This window comes from Schistocerca cancellata, chromosome 2, assembly GCF_023864275.1.
Source record: "Schistocerca cancellata isolate TAMUIC-IGC-003103 chromosome 2, iqSchCanc2.1, whole genome shotgun sequence".
Classification (NCBI taxonomy): domain Eukaryota; kingdom Metazoa; phylum Arthropoda; class Insecta; order Orthoptera; family Acrididae; genus Schistocerca; species Schistocerca cancellata.
Genome location: NC_064627.1, coordinates 463,915,657 through 463,934,710, shown reverse-complemented (window position 1 = coordinate 463,934,710; position 19,054 = coordinate 463,915,657). Strand labels below are relative to the sequence as shown.

Below are 19,054 nucleotides of genomic sequence, written 5' to 3'. Positions count from 1 at the left end.
TGGAAGAGTAATTACATTGTGTGAAGGCCTCACTGAGACCCTTGCTGTGTTTCAAAAGTGACTGCCTGTCGCTACAGGTGGGATGGCTACAGGTGGCTAGGCTGTGCGGAAAGGACTTCCTGGTAAGGAATGGGTGGCAGCTGTCAAAGTGAAGGTATTGTTGCTGGTTGGTAGGTGTGATATGGACGGAGGTACTGATGTAACCATCTTTGAGGGGGAGGTCAACATCAAGCAAGGTGGATTGTTGGGTTGAGGAGGACCAGGTGAAGTGAAAACGGGATAAGGTGTTAAGGTTGTCGACAAATGTAGATAGGGTGTCCTCACCCTCTATCCAGATCACGAAGAGTGCTTAGAAAGGATTCGTCTAGATGGCCCATGCTGTTTGGCATGTGAGTGCCCACAGCTGTGCCTTGAATTTGTTTGTAGGTGTTGCTTTTAAAGGAGAAGTAATTTTGGATGACAATATAGTTGTTCATGGTGACTAGGGAGGAGGTTGTTGGTTTGGAATCACACATCAGGAAAGGTAGTGTTCAACACTGGCAATGCCATGACTTTAGGAACATTAGGGTAAAGGGATGTAGCAACAACAGTGACAAGCAGGGCACCATGTGGTAAAGGGACAGGGGCTATGGAGAGTCAGTGGAGGAAATGGTTGGTATCACTTATATAGGAGGGTAGGTTGCAGGTAAGAACATGAAGCTGTGGTTGGGAAGCATGTAGAAGGAAGGAGTACAGGGACATGTAGGGGTGAGGAGAGAGATTGACTCCAGGGGGAGGTTCTGCGATGGGCCTAAGGATTTGACAAGAGACTGGAGATCCTGCTGGATTCCTGGAATCAGGTCACTGTGGCAAGGTTTGTAAGGTGAATGAATCTGCCTGCTGGTGTAGTCCTTTACAACAATCCTTGAGGTTCAAAACAACAGTCGTGAAGGTTTTGTAGCAGGCAGCTTTATAAGATCAGGATAAGTTCTTAGGTGGTGGATTGTGGTTCTTTCTGCAGCTTTTATGTTAGCTTATGTGTTGAGGGATATGGGGAATGATGGTGAAGCAAGGTTCGAGATTAAGAAAACCTGGAAAGATAATAGAGGGTGATTTGTGGGCAGTGAGGTTGGATCACAGTTGGAGGAGTAGTGACCTGAGTAATGCAGGGTTCAATATTGGTCTTTGGTTTAGTCTGCTTGGTAGGGTTGGCGGCGAACAAGTGTTTCCACTATAGGGACTGGGAGAAGGTGGGAAGGTCTTTAACAAGTCCTGCATGATTGGATTTGAGAGTGGGACAAAAAGCGTAGGGCCTTTGGAAAGGGCTGATACTTCTCCGTGGCAAAGGCTTTTGGAGGGAAAACTTATGACTGAACCATGAAAACATTAATAAAATGTGCTACAGTTTAAATAATATTTGAAGAAAACCAAATTTCTTTGCAAAATGAGTTCTGCAGGATTCAGTCATGGCAGCATAGCTTTCCTCTGCTTGCATGAAGCACTTCACAATTTTAGTAAATACACAGAGAAATGTAATGATGCTTTCTATGATACATCATACTGACCAATTTTCCCTACTCCACAAAATTCCACATAATAAAAAGTAATCATTAATAAATCAAAATTACAAAGCATTACTAATAAATCTTTTAATCATAGATCTTCATAAAAATGTAGTTGCACACAACAACCCATAAGTTTCTGAAATGGAGAGTAATAAGTAGAAAACTAATGAATAACCATAAACAAAGTTCTGAAACATCTGAGTAATCAATACATTAATAAGGAATGAGCATACCGATCAGATAATTTGAGATCTTAAACAACTCTGAAAGCTGTTTCTTCAGATGCTGATGGATATGTACAACTCTGTATCTACATCCCAACTGCCTGATAAAATAAGATAAACTTCAAGATTCACACTCTACAGGGAGAAGAGATGTAACACTCATCTGCTGCCAATTAAGTGGCTAAAAAGTGGCCAATCATGCATGTAAAATATTCTGCACAAATTTTATCAGCCAGTGACCTGAAGATGAAGGCAAGTGGTGTATGGGAATTATTGTCCTTTTTTGTTATGAATGAGTAATATTTCATTATTTGGTATTTGTTCTGTATTCGTGTAAGTGTGTTAAGGGCCACTCTGAAAAAACAAACATACAAACAAACACTGAATCGCTGTACCCTTCACATGACCATCCAAATATCAAAACCAACATTAGTGGTTTTTTCGAGACAAGTCTGATTGACTTACCATCTTTAGGAGATGACAAATAGTTGTCTTTCCTGAACCTGATGGTCCCATTAGCACGACACCCATTCGTTGTTGCAGCTGCTCATATACTTCTACACATTTCTTTTCCTGCACATAACAGAACAAATAACTGCATTTCTTTTCCTGCACATAACAGAACAAATAACTGACAACCATTAATATGTTACAAAGCATACACAAAGTGAAAATAATTTCACTATTTTGCTTATGCCAAACTTTTCAAAATTTCAAGCAATTGGCAAATAACAGAAATGTACACACTTTTAAGACAAGACAAGACAGAAGGAAAGCCACCCTTTTCAGAGATTTTAGTTGAGGGAAAGTTACATGATTGTTTTGGAAACTTGTTGTATGATAAACTGACCCACATAGAATGATATTTCAATGGGCACAGTTTCCAGCATCTTACCCAAAATAGAGCTGTGCTGAACACTCTGATAGATAGAGTTAGTAGCATATCATATGAGAACTATCTCAGCAGCAAATTAAACCATCTAACCAGTGTGTTTACACAATATGGCTGTCAAGCCCATGAAATCAAGTTAGCTCCTCTGGAAAAGACACATCCAAATCCATCCACTGGAAAAAGCAACATCAGTTCATAGTCTTCCTCCCACTTCGTGGAGCAACAGAAAGTAAAACTGGATGAACCTCTAACAGCTATGGGATTAAGACAGACTTTCAGCCAGCTAATAAACTCAAAGAGATGTTGCATCCTGTGAAGGAGAGTCATTGCTTCAGAGTTGCAGGTGTTTGTCGTCGTGGTCTTCAGTCCAGAGACTGGTTTGATGCAGCTCTCCATGCTACTCTATCCTGTACAAGCTTCTTCATCTCCCAGTACAGAACATGTCCTACCAACCGATCCCTTCTTGTAGTCAAGTTGTGCCACAAACTTCTCTTCTCCCCAATCCTATTCAGTACCTCTTCATTAGTTACATGATCTACCCATCTAATCTTCAGCATTCTTCTGTAGCACCACATTTCAAAAGCTTCTATTCTCTTCTAGTCCAAACTAGTTATCGTCCATGTTTCACTTCCATACATGGCCACACTCCATGCAAATACTTTCAGAAACGACTTCCTTACACTTAAATCTATACTCGATGTTAACAAATTTCTATTCTTCAGAAATGCTTTCCTTGCCATTGCCAGTCTACATTTTATATCCTCTCTACTTCGACCATCATCAGTTATTTTCCTCCCCAAATAGCAAAACTCCTTTACTACTTTAAGTGTCTCATTCCCTAATCTAATTCCCTCAGCATCACCCGACTTAATTCGACTACATTTCATTATCCTCGTTTTGCTTTTGCTGATGTTCACCTTATATCCTCATTTCATGACACTGTCCATTCCGTTCAACTGCTCTTCCAGGCCCTTTACTGTCTCTGACAGAATTACAATGTCATCAGTGAACCTCGAAGTTTTTATTTCTTCTCCATGGATTTTAATACCTACTCCGAATTTTTCTTTTGTTTCCTTCACTGCTTGCTTAATATACAGATTGAATAGCATCGGGGAGAGGCTACAACCCTGTCACACTCCCTTCCCAACCACTGCTTCCCTTTCATGTCCCTCAACTCTTATAACTGCCACCTGATTTCTGTACAAATTGTAAATAGCTTTTCGCTCCCTGTATTTTACCACTGCCACCTTCAGAATTTGAAATAGAGTATTCCAGTCAACATTGTCAAAAGCTTTCTACAAATGTTAGAAATGTAGGTTTGCCTTTTCTTAATCTAGCTTCTAAGATAAGTCGTAGGGTCAGTATTGCCTCACGTGTTGCAACATTTCTACGGAATCCAAAGTGATCTTCCCCGAGGTCGGCTTCTACCAGTTTTGCCTTCATCTCTAAAGGATTCGCGTTAGTATTTTGCAGCCGTGCCTTAATAAACCGATAGTTCAGTAATTTTCACATCTGTCAACACCTGCTTTCTTTGGCATTGGAATTATTATATTCTTCTTGAAATCTGAGGGTATTTCGCCTGTCTCACAGATCTTGCTCACCAGATGGTAGAGTTTTGTCAGGACTGGCTCTCCCAAGGCTATCAGTAGTTCTAATGGAATGTTGTCTACTCCCGGGGCCTTGTTTCGACTCAGGTCTTTCAGTGCTCTGTCAAACTCTACACGCAGCATCGTATCTCCCATTTCATCTTCATCTACATCCTCTTCCATTTCCATAATATTGTCCTCAAGTACATCACCCTTGTATAGACCCTCTATATACTCCTTCCATCTTTCTGCTTTCCCTTCTTTGCTTAGAACTGGGTTTCCATCTGAGCTCTTGATATTCATACAAGTGGTTCTCTTTTCTCCAAAGGTCTCTTTAATTTTCCTGTAGGCAGTATCTATCTTACCCCTAGTGAGATATGCCTCTACATCCTTACATTTGTCCTCTAGCCATCCCTGCTTAGCCATTTTGCACTTCCTGTCGATCTCATTTTTGAGACATTTGTATTCCTTTTTGCCTGCTTCATTTACTGCATTTTTATATTTTCTCCTTTCATCAATTAAGTTAAGTTAAGGGGAAGTTGTGCTCTCTGCAAAATTCTATCAGGTGGCTTCCTCTTTCATTTCTTAGCCCCAATCCATATTCACCTACTACCTTTCCTTCTCTCCCCTTTCCTACTACCGAATTCCAGTCACCCATGACTATTAAATTTTTCGTCTCTCTTCACTATCTGAATAATTTCTTTTATTTCATCATACATTTCTTCAATTTCTTCATCATCTGCAGAGCTAGTTGGTATATAAACTTGAACTACTGTAGTAGGCATGGGTTTCGTGTCTATCTTGGCCACTATGATTACCCAAACTCCTACTTTTTTTATTCATTATTAAACCTACTCCTGGAGTACCCCTATTTGATTTTGTATTTATAACCCTGTATTTACCGAGCGAGGTGGCGCAGTGGTTAGCACACTGGACTCGCATTCGGGAGGACGACGGTTCAATCCCGTCTCCAGCCATCCTGATTTAGGTTTTCCGTGATTTCCCTAAATCGTTTCAGGCAAATGCCGGTATGGTTCCTTTGAAAGGGCACGGCCGATTTCCTTCCCCATCCTTCCCTAACCCGAGCTCGCGCTCCATCTCTAATGACCTCGTTGTTGACGGGACGTTAAACAACACTAACCTAACCTAAACCTGTATTCACCTGACCATAAGTCTTGTTCCTCCTGCCACCGAACTTCACAAATTCCCACTATATCTAACTTTAACCTATCCATTTCCCTTTTTAAATTTTCTAACCTACCTGCCCGATTAAGGGATCTGACATTCCACGCTCCGATCCGTAGAACGCCAGTTTTCTTTCTCCTGATAACAACGTCCTCCTGAGTAGTCCCCGCCCGGAGATCCGAATGGGGGACTATTTTACCTCCGGAATATTTTACCCAAGAGGATGCCATCATCATTTAACCATACAGCAAAGCTGCATGCCCTTGGGAAAAATTACGGCTGTAGTTTCGCCTTGCTTTCAGCCGTTCGCAGTACCAGCTCAGCAAGGCCGGTTTGGTTAGTGTTACAAGGCCAGATCAGTCAATCATCTGGACTGTTGCCCCTGCAACTACTGAAAAGGCTGCTGCCTCTCTTCAGGAACCACACGTTTGTCTGGCCTCTCAAGAGATATCCCTCCGTTGTGGTTGCACCTATGGTATGGCTATCTGTATCTGCAATATCATGCAGGTGTTTATGATATTGCATTTTAATGTGGCAATAGTTATGTGGGACAGTCTATTTGAACCATCTCCCAGCACTATTCTGAATATCTGCAGCACATCATGAACAGAAATCTAAAACAATCTTGTGTTGTTGAACACAGGCTTATAAATGAGTGCAAAAACATAATTTGAGCAGACAGTCATTCTATCTCTTGCTTGAAACTACTGACACTCAATCATTAACCCTATGGCACATACCATCCACTGCAAAGGATAGCAGTTAATGATCACTTCTTGGACTTTTTCAATCAGTCCTGAGGCTGCAAGTGCACACAGTCCACCACAGTGGGCACTTCTTACTGATGTTGGTCCTGGATGCATTTGCAGCCTCCAGAATGACTGAAAACACCAGAGAAGTGACTATCAACAGCCTTCCAATGCAGTGAAAATCATGCGCCATAGGGTTAGAGGCTGTGAAAATTAGATTGAGTCAACAACTTACATGCTATGGGCTAGGCACTCTGCAATGTATAGAATCAGGCACTAGATACCATGAGTCTCTATTTGCAGTGTGCACTGTTACAGCATTTACATTTGTGTGTTTCCATTACTTCTTTAAGAATGAGTTACTTTTCTGACAAACGCTATGGTGGATACTACCAAAAGCTCATATTTTTCATTGAGAAGTAACATGAGAAATACTCTGAGAATATTTAGCTTTCCCATAAAGTTACATTACTTTTGGGCATCCTCTATTATCTTCATGCTTTATGGTGAATAGAAGAACTGCCCATGTGACGGAAATGGAAGAAGTATGAGTCAGATAATTAGATGGGAGAAACAAGTTTGTACATAACAGATGATGCTTTGTGAATGGAAATTAAAAATGACAATATAGGCTGTAAAACAATGAAGAACTAAACTGTGCACCACTGAGCACTAACCAAGTGACAAATAGAGCAGGATAGGAGAAACAAAAAGAAAAAAAGCAATATTAACTGATGTTTTGTTCCATTATAAATTATACATACCTGTCTTTCATTAAAATGTAATCCAAGCTCTGAGAAACTTGTTCTCAAGGCTTCTTTGAGCATTTTTCCAGTTGATTCAACAAATTCAGTTCCAGGAAACATGTCATGAACTAAGGCATCAAATTTTTTACAGTCAGCAAAGGTTAGTTTTGATGCTGTGTTCAAACGCAGCACTGAGACAACTAACTGAGTTTCATCAGATTCTGATAAAGAACTGTTATTTGAAGTGCCTTTCTCTCTCTGATGTGCTCGAATAGCAGCTCCACATCCTCCAAGTATAGTCTTCAGTGCTCGGAGGCCCCAGTCATAGTGTTGTTGCTTTGACAGTAGTTTCCTACAAACAATTTCACAGTGTGACTCACAAAGCTCTTTGAACAAAATCCTATATGCTATGGTGATAGCATAAACAACTGCACCTGTGCCTTCATTAGGACCACAAAATCTTTTGCAGCATACTCAATGAAGAAAATATTGTATGGTGCTCAACATGAGTTACTTCATAGTAAGAATGCAACTTTTGGAGAGTAGCCTCATCAGAAACAAAATTAATTATCTGTTGGTAAAGCCTTATCAGTACAATGGTCGTATTGACATTGACCCATGTCTTACAGTGAAAGAATGTAGAGTTTCAATGTGCAGATTCTGGGTACAGTTGTACAGAGTGCTGCACTAGTTTCACCTTATAATAACTTAAGTAGTAGGTAATCCAATGTTAATTCATTTTTAAGGCAAATTTTTTCTGGAAGTGCTCAACAGTTTCATTCAGAACTGACATTAATTGAAAAGCAAGGATTTTTTATATGTGCCATACATAGAATTTAAACTGTACAATTTTATATGAGTGAGATTAGATTCAGTTCTCATTCCATAGACCCAAAAATGAGATGATTATCATGAGTGTGGAACATGTCAGAAAGTATAACATAAAAAGCATAGAACATATGAATACAATTCTCACTTCCCGCGTCATTTGTCAGGAAAATGTCAACATATGTGAATACATTACAGTAAACTGGAATTGCTTATGTTTACAGAATTAATACACTGTCAGAATGAAACATAGTTATGCACTTTTAATAAATTTATCATATAAAAAATACCTAATCTTGACTGTTGTGACCAAGTGCTGTCAAAACCGAAATCTAACAGACACTTTTACTTAAGCTGGTCTAACAGTCCCTATTGAAGATATTCATCTATAGAATAGAAGGAGTTGCCTGCCAAAAAGCCTTTCAAACCCTGTTTAAAATGTGTCTTATCTGAAACCAAGTTTTTAATGATTGCTGGCAATTTACTGAAAATGTGTGTTCCTGAATATTAGGGCCCTTTTTGGAACAATGCAATCAGTTTTAGGTATTTGTGTAGATTGTCCTTATTCCTGATATCGATATTAATTATTGAGATTTAGGTTGGAATTAGAGCCATATTATTTGCAACAAATTTCATAAAGGAATAAATATACTGAGAAGCAATGGTCAGAATGCCAGTGTCCTGAACAAGTTTCTACATGATGTTGTTGAATTACATCGCAAATGAGTCTTATTGTATGCTTTTGTATTCTAATAACTTTTGCTCACTTTGATGAGTTACCTCAAAATATGATCTGATATAACATAACAGAATGAAAGAAAGCAAAGTATGCAAGCTTTTCTATATTTATGTCACCTAAATCTGACATCATTTGCATTGCAAATACAGACTTGTTTAGGTACTTCAGCAGTTCTGTGGAATGCCTTTCCAAACTAAATTTATTATCAGGTTGTAATTCCAGAAATTATACACTGTCAACCCCCTCTATCTGCATGTCTTCATATGTTATACATATACTGGAAGGAAATCTCTTACAGGTTCTGAACTGAATACAGAGGGTATTTTCAAAGTTTAATGACAGTGAATTAGTATTATTTATTTTATTTTTTGAGCTTTTCCTCATTACAGAGGCTTATCTCCAACATAATAATTTACTTGGAAAATACAATTCAAACAATACACGTTCTTAAACTATACTCTCAAAATATTTCTCCAGGTGTTTCGATCTTGCGTGTCCTCTTCCTCTGCGCCCATTCTCCTCATTGTGTGCTGTACATTTTGGAGCCAGGTGGTCACAGGTCGTTCTCTTCTTCTTCTCCCCTCCGGTTCCCACTCCAGTATCAGTTTTGGTATTCTGGCTTCCTCCATTCGTCGTACATGCCCGTACCACTGTAATTTCTTCCTATCCATTACGTCATATATTCTTTCTTTTATTTCCATTCTCCTTATTACTTCGGTGTTCCTTATCTTTTCTTTCCTGGAGATTCTTGCCAATCTCCTCCAAAAGTCCATCTCTAGAGCTTGTAATTTTTTAATGTGCTTCATGTTAATTGTCCAGGTCTCCGTTCCATACAGAACTACACTCTCTAATAGGGATTTGTATATTAATTTTTTAGTTCTGCTCATTACATTCCTGCTCCATAAGACTGAGTTAAGCATCCCAATGACCCTCCGTCCGCTACTAATTCTTTTATTGATTTCTGACTCTGATTTTCCCTCGATTTCTAAAATGGATCCCAAATAACAGAAAGTGTTTACCTTTTTGATTTTCTTTCCTTCAATGTATAGCTGATCTGAATCATTAGTCAAGTATTCTGTTTTTTGGTAATTAATCTTCAAACCCCAAGTTTTGTATGCTACTGCTAGTTGATTGCACATATAGTTAGCATCCTCCCCATCTTGTGCTATGACTACTTGATCATCAGCAAATAATAAATGATGTAAGTAAACTCCATCTCTTATTTCTAATCCCATACTATTACAGTTACGAGACCATGTTCTAAGGCTAATATCTATATAGATTTTAAATAATGATGGTGATATGGGACAGCCCTGTAAAAGGCCTTTGCTTGTTCTAAATTTCTGTGAAAGTTTATTACCAACTTTCACTTGGCAAATGTTATCTTTATACATTTGTTGTATTATTTTAATCAAGGAAGGGTTTATGTTTGCCATATGTAGTGCTCTCCAAAGTAATTTTCTTGGAACAGTATCATACGCTTTTTCTAGATCTACGAAAATTAATCCTATACTTTTTGATTTTTCCCTATGTTTCTCCAAAATCTGTCGTAATGTGAAAATATGGTCTACACATGATCTCCCAGCCGTGAATCCACATTGTTCTTCTTGGGTTCTAAAATTTTTTTCCAGTTTGTTTTTAATTACTTTCGCAAAAATCCTCATTAATGTGTTTGTAACACAAATTCCTCGATAGTTTGAACAAATTTTGCGATCCCCTTTCTTAAATATTGTATTAATGTAACCTAGCTTCATCTCGTTTGGTGTGAATTAGTATTAAACCTTTTATTAATGTCAGTAAAAATTTGATTGGCAGCCATTTCTGAAACTGTACTTGATTTGCTATTTATTGCAATGTTCGTATCATCTGCAAAAACTTAGCATCTGGTATTGCAACAGACAAGAGGTCACTAATGTCCACAGGAAAAAGCAATGGATCCAAGAAGCAACCTTGAGGAACACCACCTGTAATTAATTTCCAATCAGATGAAGACTGATTGCTTATCCCACAGGCATTTCGTAATGACACCCATTGTCTCCTGTTAATTAAATAAGACTGAAACCATTTTGCAGCACTAGCAGTGACACCATAATATTGTAATTTACTTACAAGACTACCGTGATTCACACAGTCAGGCGTTTTTGACAGGTCACAGAAAATTCCAGTAACCTCTAATTTGTTACCTACTGTGTTAAGTACATTCTCACTGTACATGTAAATAGCCTTCTACACAACAGAATCCTTGGGGATGCAAATTGTGACTTTAATAATATATTTTTTGCAGTCAGATACTTGATACTTGAACACAACTTTTTGAAATTTTTTGGAAAAGCCAACAAAAGCGATACTGGTCGTTAGTTTGACAGTATCTCTTTACCTCCTTCTCATAAAGGGCATATTTTAACCACTCTGTTCCACTGATAAGAGATTGATTACACAAATAACTTAAGGTTGAACTCAACTCACAAGAACACTCTTTGATTAACTTGGTTGATATGTTATCATGACCACTAGAATACTTTGATTTTAAGGATTTTATGATTGATACTACTTCTTTTGGAGAAGTGAATGTCAATTCCATTTTACTGAAGTTATTTGTAGAGACTGGATTGGTCTCAGGTATTCCATTGCACTGTTTACTGAACCCAATAATCACAAGCTGTCAGTAACAGAAAGACAGATTTGCAACACCACAAGTGCTTGTTACCAATGTCTCATTTATTTTTAAAGCTATCTGTTCCTCTTCCTTTCTGGCCGCTCCTGTCTCTGTCTTCACTATATCCCATAAAGTTTTTATTTTGTTGCCTGATGTGATTATCTTTTTATCATAATAAAAATGCTTAGATTTCTGGATTACTTGCTTCAATATTTTGTAGTATTCTTTGTAATGCATTACAATGCTAACATCAGAGCAGTTCCTAGATAATAAATATAGTTTCCTTTTTGTCTCACATGATATCTTGATTCCTTGTGTAATCCATGGTTTGTTTTTTTACCTCTGATCTGAGTTACCCTTAGGGCAAAACAATTTTCAAATGAGAAAGTAACTTTATTAATGAATGCTCTATATTTTCCACTTGCGTCAGAAGTATTGTAAACATCTATTCAGTTTGTGTCTTTGAGCAGTCTCCTAAAATTCCCATTTTCTGACTGACTTATTATCCTGCTGCACTCAGATTTAATAGATTTTATATCCTGACAAATTTTAATATTTAACATAAAATGATGAATGTCATTATCAGATAGCCCATTTAGTAATGGTCTTGAGATATGACTTTTTTCCCTAGATTTGTCTACAAAGATATTATCAACAGCAGTCTAGTTGCAATGTTCACAGCATGAATTAAATTGAATGTAGTGTTAGTGATAGCAATAATTGTGCACTGACAGAGCTTTTCAATAAATCCACATTAAAATCACCAGCAACCACAGTTTCCTTTTTTTACTATGAGATGGGGCAACAGAGCTTCCAGGTTTTTTACGAAGAGGTTAAAGTTTCCTGAAGGTGCTCTGTATATACATACTATTATAAAGGACTTATTGTGGAATACTACTTCTGTTGCACAAGTTGCTCTTGCTGCTCTGAGCAAAATTTATCAAAATAAATTCTTGAAATTAAAACAGTTTCTAACAAATGTGGAAATTCCTCCTTTCTTCAGATTTTCTCCACAGAAGTAAGAGGCTAAATTAATTCCTGTAACATTTAACAATTCTAAACAGTGGTCACACGATTTTCAGAGAGGCAAATGATATCAACTGGTTTGGTCAACTCTAATTCTTCAACACAAATGAGCAACTCATTGAGCTTCACCCTCAGTCCTTGGATATTCTGATGCAATAAAGATAACTGATTTTGTGCACTGGCTGAATTACAATTGGATGGACCCAATTTTTCTGTCAATTTCTGAACATCTCCAGTCTCAATTAGAGGCTGTTTGCATGAATTGTGTACATCAAAATTTCCTTTCTGGCCACCTGTTTCATCAATGTGAAAGTCATTTTTAACCTGTCTCTGAACGTATTTTGTTTCTACCCTTCCCACCCTAAAAAAAAAACTGCTGTTCTGCCACTTGCAACCACTGGTACTTTACCACATGTGATAGTGACTCCCCTTAAAAGTATTTGCTATTACCCCAGGCAACTTTCCCTTCCCTTTCCTATTGAGGTGAAGGCCACGGCTAATATAGTCCCACCTATTGAGAGAGTCAACAGGAACTACAGCTATATGAGACCCCATACCTGATCCAAGAAGCGATTTCACCTCTAAATTAACTCTCCTAAAAGAACAGTTTAAATGAGGTCAGTCATGTTGCCTCAGAACAGACACATCCCCAACACCAGTATGTCTTGTTGCTGAAGCTACTGTTACCAGATCACCCTCAAATGAACAATTCAGGTCTCTGTCTATGCTGCCCCATCCACTATTATCACAGTGTCTTCCTTTGTGACATCTTTGTGAAGTGAACCTGACCCAGACTTGCACTAGGTTTAAAAAAACTTGTGACCTGGTAACCTGACCATAGTTCATCCTGTAACAGTTGGCCAACAGCTCTACCATGCGAACTACCTAACAACAAAATTTTCTTATTCTTCACATCTTTTTCTGACTTCTCAAACATTCAAACATTTTTTTGAAAGTTTGTTGTGTCCTATCTACTCATACACCTACTTGTGGCTCACCAGTTTCCAATTGTGACAACAGATCAAACCTGTTTTCCACATTGACAATAAAACTGTCTTAGAAAGTCCTGTTCCTATTTCTTCCATAACCCATTTTCACTTCCAACCTCTCTATTCCTTTCTCTCCCCTTAAGTTACGTTGTGCAAGACGCGACAGTTGGCTGCGGCTGCGACTGCGACGCTGCCCCCTCCTCTTTTCCCACCCTGGCAGACGGCGACACGGCCGCAACACGACTGGAGTCGTCGCCGTTTCCCAAGCTCCGGTCGGCGGCGGCAGATTCAGATACATAAGAAAAATAAGAATTCCGATTTTCTTGCTGTAAAAAATACTGTATGTTACTGCAACAAAGTTACATCGGCTCCCAGAGTTAGTTTTTCGATACAGATTCTCCTTTCACTTTAAAAAATTGAAAAGTATCTCTTCCGGTTTTGCGTGTTTTTTTCGCTGTATATTACTTCTCTATCAATTGTGAGGAAAGTAAAAGGCACAAAAAATTGATGTTTGCGTATCTTACAGTTTCACATGAAAGCTTGATAATGAGGTGTCTATTTTTCCGATATTCGTCACAGTTATTCCGATACTTAATTTACAGGTAACCTACTGCATAAAATTTGAATTGTGTACAGTGAAAAATGTGGTCGCTGGCTACTTTATGTATGGTTCACGTTAGGTCATACATCGTTGCCGATGAAAAGAAGCTAACATATCGAAATTATTTTTAAAGTTGAGATCAGAATGATATCGATCTCCGTTTCCGAGATTTGGGCTCATATATCTCCGGGAGCGTTGCGACTAGCCGCCAGTTCTGTCGACGCGCAACGACCACACGACAGAGAATGCATTTGTTTTGTTTCGCTGACACATTTGGACCTAATGAAACCATTTTATGTCATATATTTCTCCGGTATGAGTTACTAATATTTCTCCATATGCTCTTGACAATTTCATTTAAAATGCCACGAAATGTAGGTTTCTTAAAGCCAAGTGATCAAGCAGTTTTTACTTTTAGGTATTTATAAATATAGATATATTATTTTTACAGTGAAAATGTAATGTTTTATTTAAACTATATAAATTTTAGAAATGTTAACGGAGAACCCATTTTCTTAGTTTTGCTGAGGCATCTGAACCTGTTCCATGCTTTCTTTCTCGTTTATTTCTCTGATACGAGTCCCGAATATTCCTCCATCTGTTTTTGCACATTTCACCTAAAATTCCAATGAAAGATAAGTTTAGTAACAATAAGCGCACGCTAGCGTCATTGCATTGTTTCAAGTTCTTGACAACAAGATAGGGTTGCACCTTAAATATCTCTAGAATTTTCCTTCTGAACGTCTACAGTATACACTGGTAGAAATGTGGAAGAAATAATGTCCGTGCTTGTTCACAAAATTTCCCCAAAATATACTTGTCAGTTTCTCCCATGCAGAAACTTTTGGAACAAGCTAAGGCAACTTTCATAGCCGACTGACTCTTTATTCCCATCCAAATGAACTTCCATATTCTTATATTCTGACAGCATACATCGTTATGGATGACATGAACATTTAATCTTGCCAAGCTGCACTCAAAAGATGACTCCAGGATTTACAAAAGACGAATTTCAATTGTGAACTGTCACACACAAGAAGGGCCTTGTAAAACAGTAGTGCACTTTTGGCACAAGTTTTTTGAGCACCATCTTCTACCAATGAATTGTAGTGAATGTGACAAATTACTTATTGCAGCATACTGTTTGCGCAATCTGTTGAGAAATGCCTTCCTCAAAAACGAACATCTATTGATTACAGAAAGCTGTACAACAATCTGCTGGTGGTTTTTCACAACTAGAAGGTATCATCAAGACACCAATCTACCGTTTACTTTCAAAGTGAAGGTATTGTAAAATGTAACTTTCTCGTTGTACTTTAGATTGTTCATTTTATAATGTACTTGCCATTTTCAATTTTTATCGTCACAAAAAAGAGTAATGCGAAAATTGACCTTCAAGTTCATTTTCATCATTCTAATTCTACATCTGCATGGATTATACTGATTTTCATAACAGGCCTGAAAAATTTGCATTAATGGGAAAATATTATATATTTCACTCACCTGCCACTTTCAACTGTGCACCAATTTCTTCCCAAATTCTGTCTCTGAACATAGTGTCTCTATATTTAAGTTTCTTCAAATCGTAAAGGCAAGGATGTTGCGAGACCAGCTCACAGAGCATCACATCCTGTGAGTGGCTCATTTCAGTTTTCCTTGACTGGCTCGACATCTTTCTGGCAGCCGTATGTCTTTGTGTCGTCTGACTTCCGTCGCAACACTGCTCACTGGTGCAGTGCTGCGGCAGCTGCCGCAACAGTCGCGCGTCGCATCCCAAACTCGAACTGCGCATGCGCCAGCAGGCAACTACTGACGTCACGTAGCGACCCGTCGCAGTCGCTAGTGTGCGTCGTGTCTTGGACAACGTACCTTTAACCTTTCCAGATCTTGTTTTGCCTTATCTAGTTCTGCCTGAAGGACAGCAATCTTCTCCTCCTTCCACTATCTCCATATCTTTATAGCAAATCCTACAAAACCAATGAGCTCTGTTTATTTCCCCACTTCCCATACCGTTACAGTGACCCACATGAAAGAAACTGTAACAACCCTCACACTACATGCTGGAACTAACAGTCCTATGGCATGTCATACACTTCTTACTCATGGCAAACAAATTTTAGCTTAACTTCCTTTAATATATTAAACATTTTCAAAGCCCAGAGTTAAGTAAAGCAGTCTCTTACAGTAATAACTCTCTAAATTATACATAGTGATTCATAGAATATATGTGACTCAAATAGACAACAAAAGAAGCGAGCTCACTAACAAAAGTTTATAGCTTTCTTGACTAACTACTGTAACACTTTTTTCATCTTATTTTATTATTTATTGCTGAATAATCATAAATAAGTACAGGCTATTCAGGAGAAATACAGTGTACCAAAACACAAAAGAAGTGGGAAATACAGTACAGATATTATAGGTGAAAGAGGGGCATTCTGTATTTGTAAAAAAATACACTTCTCCTAATACTGATGCACTTATTCTCCACAACTAAATAACAAGAGTGTTAGCAAAAACTACCACAGCTGTTTTTCAGGTATATGTGTTATCCATAGTTGGTTTTGTTGTAAATGTACATTTTCAGATAACCTAAAGTTCACCAACAGTCTCCATGGCTAATTCTCATAAAGCAGCAGAAATTTGTTGGAGGCATGACTCGAAACTGTCTAATCACTATGCGCAATGCTAAATGGCACATTCTGTAATTTGCTAAGCACACTGAAACACTTTGCCCATCACTTTGCACAAGCACTGCCATCAGTCCATGCAGGGAACATAACCACATGCTGTGCTATCATACAAACAAGAAAAAAATCTTTTGCAACTGAATATTTTATTTGTGTGTACCAAACATGTTTTACCTATTCATGATAGGCACCGTCAGTGGTGCATAATATAAAGAAAATTATTTAATTATTCAAATTATCTATTCATGATAGGCACCTTCAGTGGTGCATGATATAAAGAAAATTATTTAATTATTCAGATTACCTATTCATGATAGGCACCTTCAGTGGTGTATAATACAAAGAAAATTATTTAATTATTCAAATTACCTATTCATGATAGGCATCTTCAGTAGTGCATAATATAAAGAAAATTATTTAATTATTCAAATTACCTATTCATGATCGGCATCTTCAGTAGTGCATAATACAAAGAAAATTATTTAAGTATTCAAACTGTGATAGGACATCTGTAGTGATCCTTGAAAGACTGTCCAGAGCACAAACAATCACTTGGGGTAGAGTCCTGAGATAATTGTCATATGCTTAATTTTATGTGCTCTATTGTTTGCTCTGCTTGAATGGAAACCATACGTTTTCAAGGTGTAACCACACGTTTCTTGACCCATCCCAGTGCAGTTCAGCTCCAACAACGTTTGATATGGATCTTAAACCAGGTGAGCACTGTTGGGTGGCTGGTAATTGCAGCGTTGTTCACACATAGAAAGAATTGATACGAGGGTTGGAACTTTAATAGTGGTAACTATTTATTTACAGCTCATACAAAATAGATACATGTTTCAAAGTTTTACTGATCTTCAAAGTAGTCACCGGCATTGTGTATAGCACATTGCCAGCGATGTGGAAGTCATAGGATACTCTTAGCAGTGCCAGTTATGTTGACAGTTGGAGTGGCACAGTCTATTGCCCGACAAATTTGTAGTAGTTCTGAAGTGAATGCCTTGAAGTGTTTCCTTCAGTTTACAAATTGAGGTGAACTCACGAGGGCTTAAGTCAGGGCAGTGCAGTAAGTGGTATAGCACTTAGCAGCCCCATCAGTCAAACAAATCAGTAAGAGCTTGCACAGTATGTGCTTGAGCATTGTCCAGCAAAATGATGGTCACGTCCTGCAGAAAGTGTTATCACTTCTGTCTCTAAGCTGGTCGTAGGTTGTGTTCCAAAAATGAACAGCATGGAGACAGAAGTGATGACACTTTCTGCAGGACCTGACTATCATTTTGCAAGACAACGCTCAAGCATGTATAGTACAAGATGTTACTAATTTGTTTGACTGATGGGGCTGCTAAGTGCTATACCACCTACTGCACTCCCCTGACTTAAGCCCTCATGGGTTCACCTCAGTTTCTAAACTTAAGGAAACACTTCACGGCATTCGCTTCAGAACTGGTACATATTTGTTGGGCAATAGACTGCGCCGCTCGAACTGTCAACACAACTGGCACTGCTAAGTGTATCCTACGACTTCCACGTCACTGGCAACGTGTTATACACAATGCTGGTGACTACTTTGAAGATCAGTAAAACTTTGAAACACGTATCTGTTTTGTACAAGCTGTAAATAAATAGTTGCTACTATTAAAGTTTCAACCCTCGTAATTTCTGCATCAACCCAGGGTGGTTTCTGTGGCTTCAAATGAGTTGTCAGTCAATCTTGGGGGGCATCATAGAAGGGAAAGTTCTTACGAGAAGTGATCTTCTTGAATATGTTTATTGTATCTGCTTTCCTCCTTACATCTTGCAGATCAGTAACAGCTAGTTCAGGCAACCACTGAAAGAAAGTAGATCTAACAGCACTAGTGATAATGCCTCATGGATTCATTAAGCTATCAGTCTCCGTTGTGTGGGCACTGCTTTCCAATAAAGGAGCACAACATTCAGTAGCAGAATACGTAAGAGTGAGAGCAGCATATCACAGAGTTGTGGCATCTGCACCCCAACTGCTTCTTGTAAAAGCAGATTCATTCTGGAGCTAAAATTCTTTCATAACTTAATTCACTGCTGTTTAAGTGACAAGGACTGAACCAGAGTGATTCTCAGATATACTGGATTGTAATTATTTGGTTATTTGATTCCAGAAAAAGTCACATGTAGCTTTCTTTGGGCTTTTTTTTATCATTTAGATGGAATGCTGTAACCTCAAGTTTATCTACAATAGACTTAAGTCTCCATTTATAGAAGTAATCACTACATTTCGTCAGATCACATGCCAGCACATTCTCACAGTGCAAAAGATATTTACTCTGGAAGACTAATGCTAGGATGTATTCATGCTGGATTTTCACGGATTCAGTGTATGGCACCTCACGGATATTCAAGTTAAACAGAATGGGGACCAGATCAGATCCCTGAGGTAGGACATTATTTAGAGTCCTCCGCTTGCTGACTTGACTATTGAGGATCACTTAAACACCTGCCAAGGAGCATGTTGTTCACTAGAAACACCAGCTTTTCAAATGGGATGACTTCAATAGACTTTGTCATCAATGCCTTCCTCCATTCCTCCTCACAGTGTCATAAGCTGCCATTAGATCTAAAAAAC

General features: G+C 38.3%; 1 protein-coding gene across 1 annotated transcript in view; it reads right to left on the bottom strand.

Moving 5' to 3' along the window:
* The window catches only part of LOC126161972 (cytoplasmic dynein 2 heavy chain 1), a 778,966-nt gene that overhangs the window by 431,072 nt on the left and 328,840 nt on the right, over window positions 1-19,054 (bottom strand). The window contains 2 exon segments of the mRNA XM_049918163.1: window positions 2,234-2,341; window positions 6,945-7,278. Of these exon segments, the coding sequence (XP_049774120.1) occupies window positions 2,234-2,341; window positions 6,945-7,278 (442 nt within the window).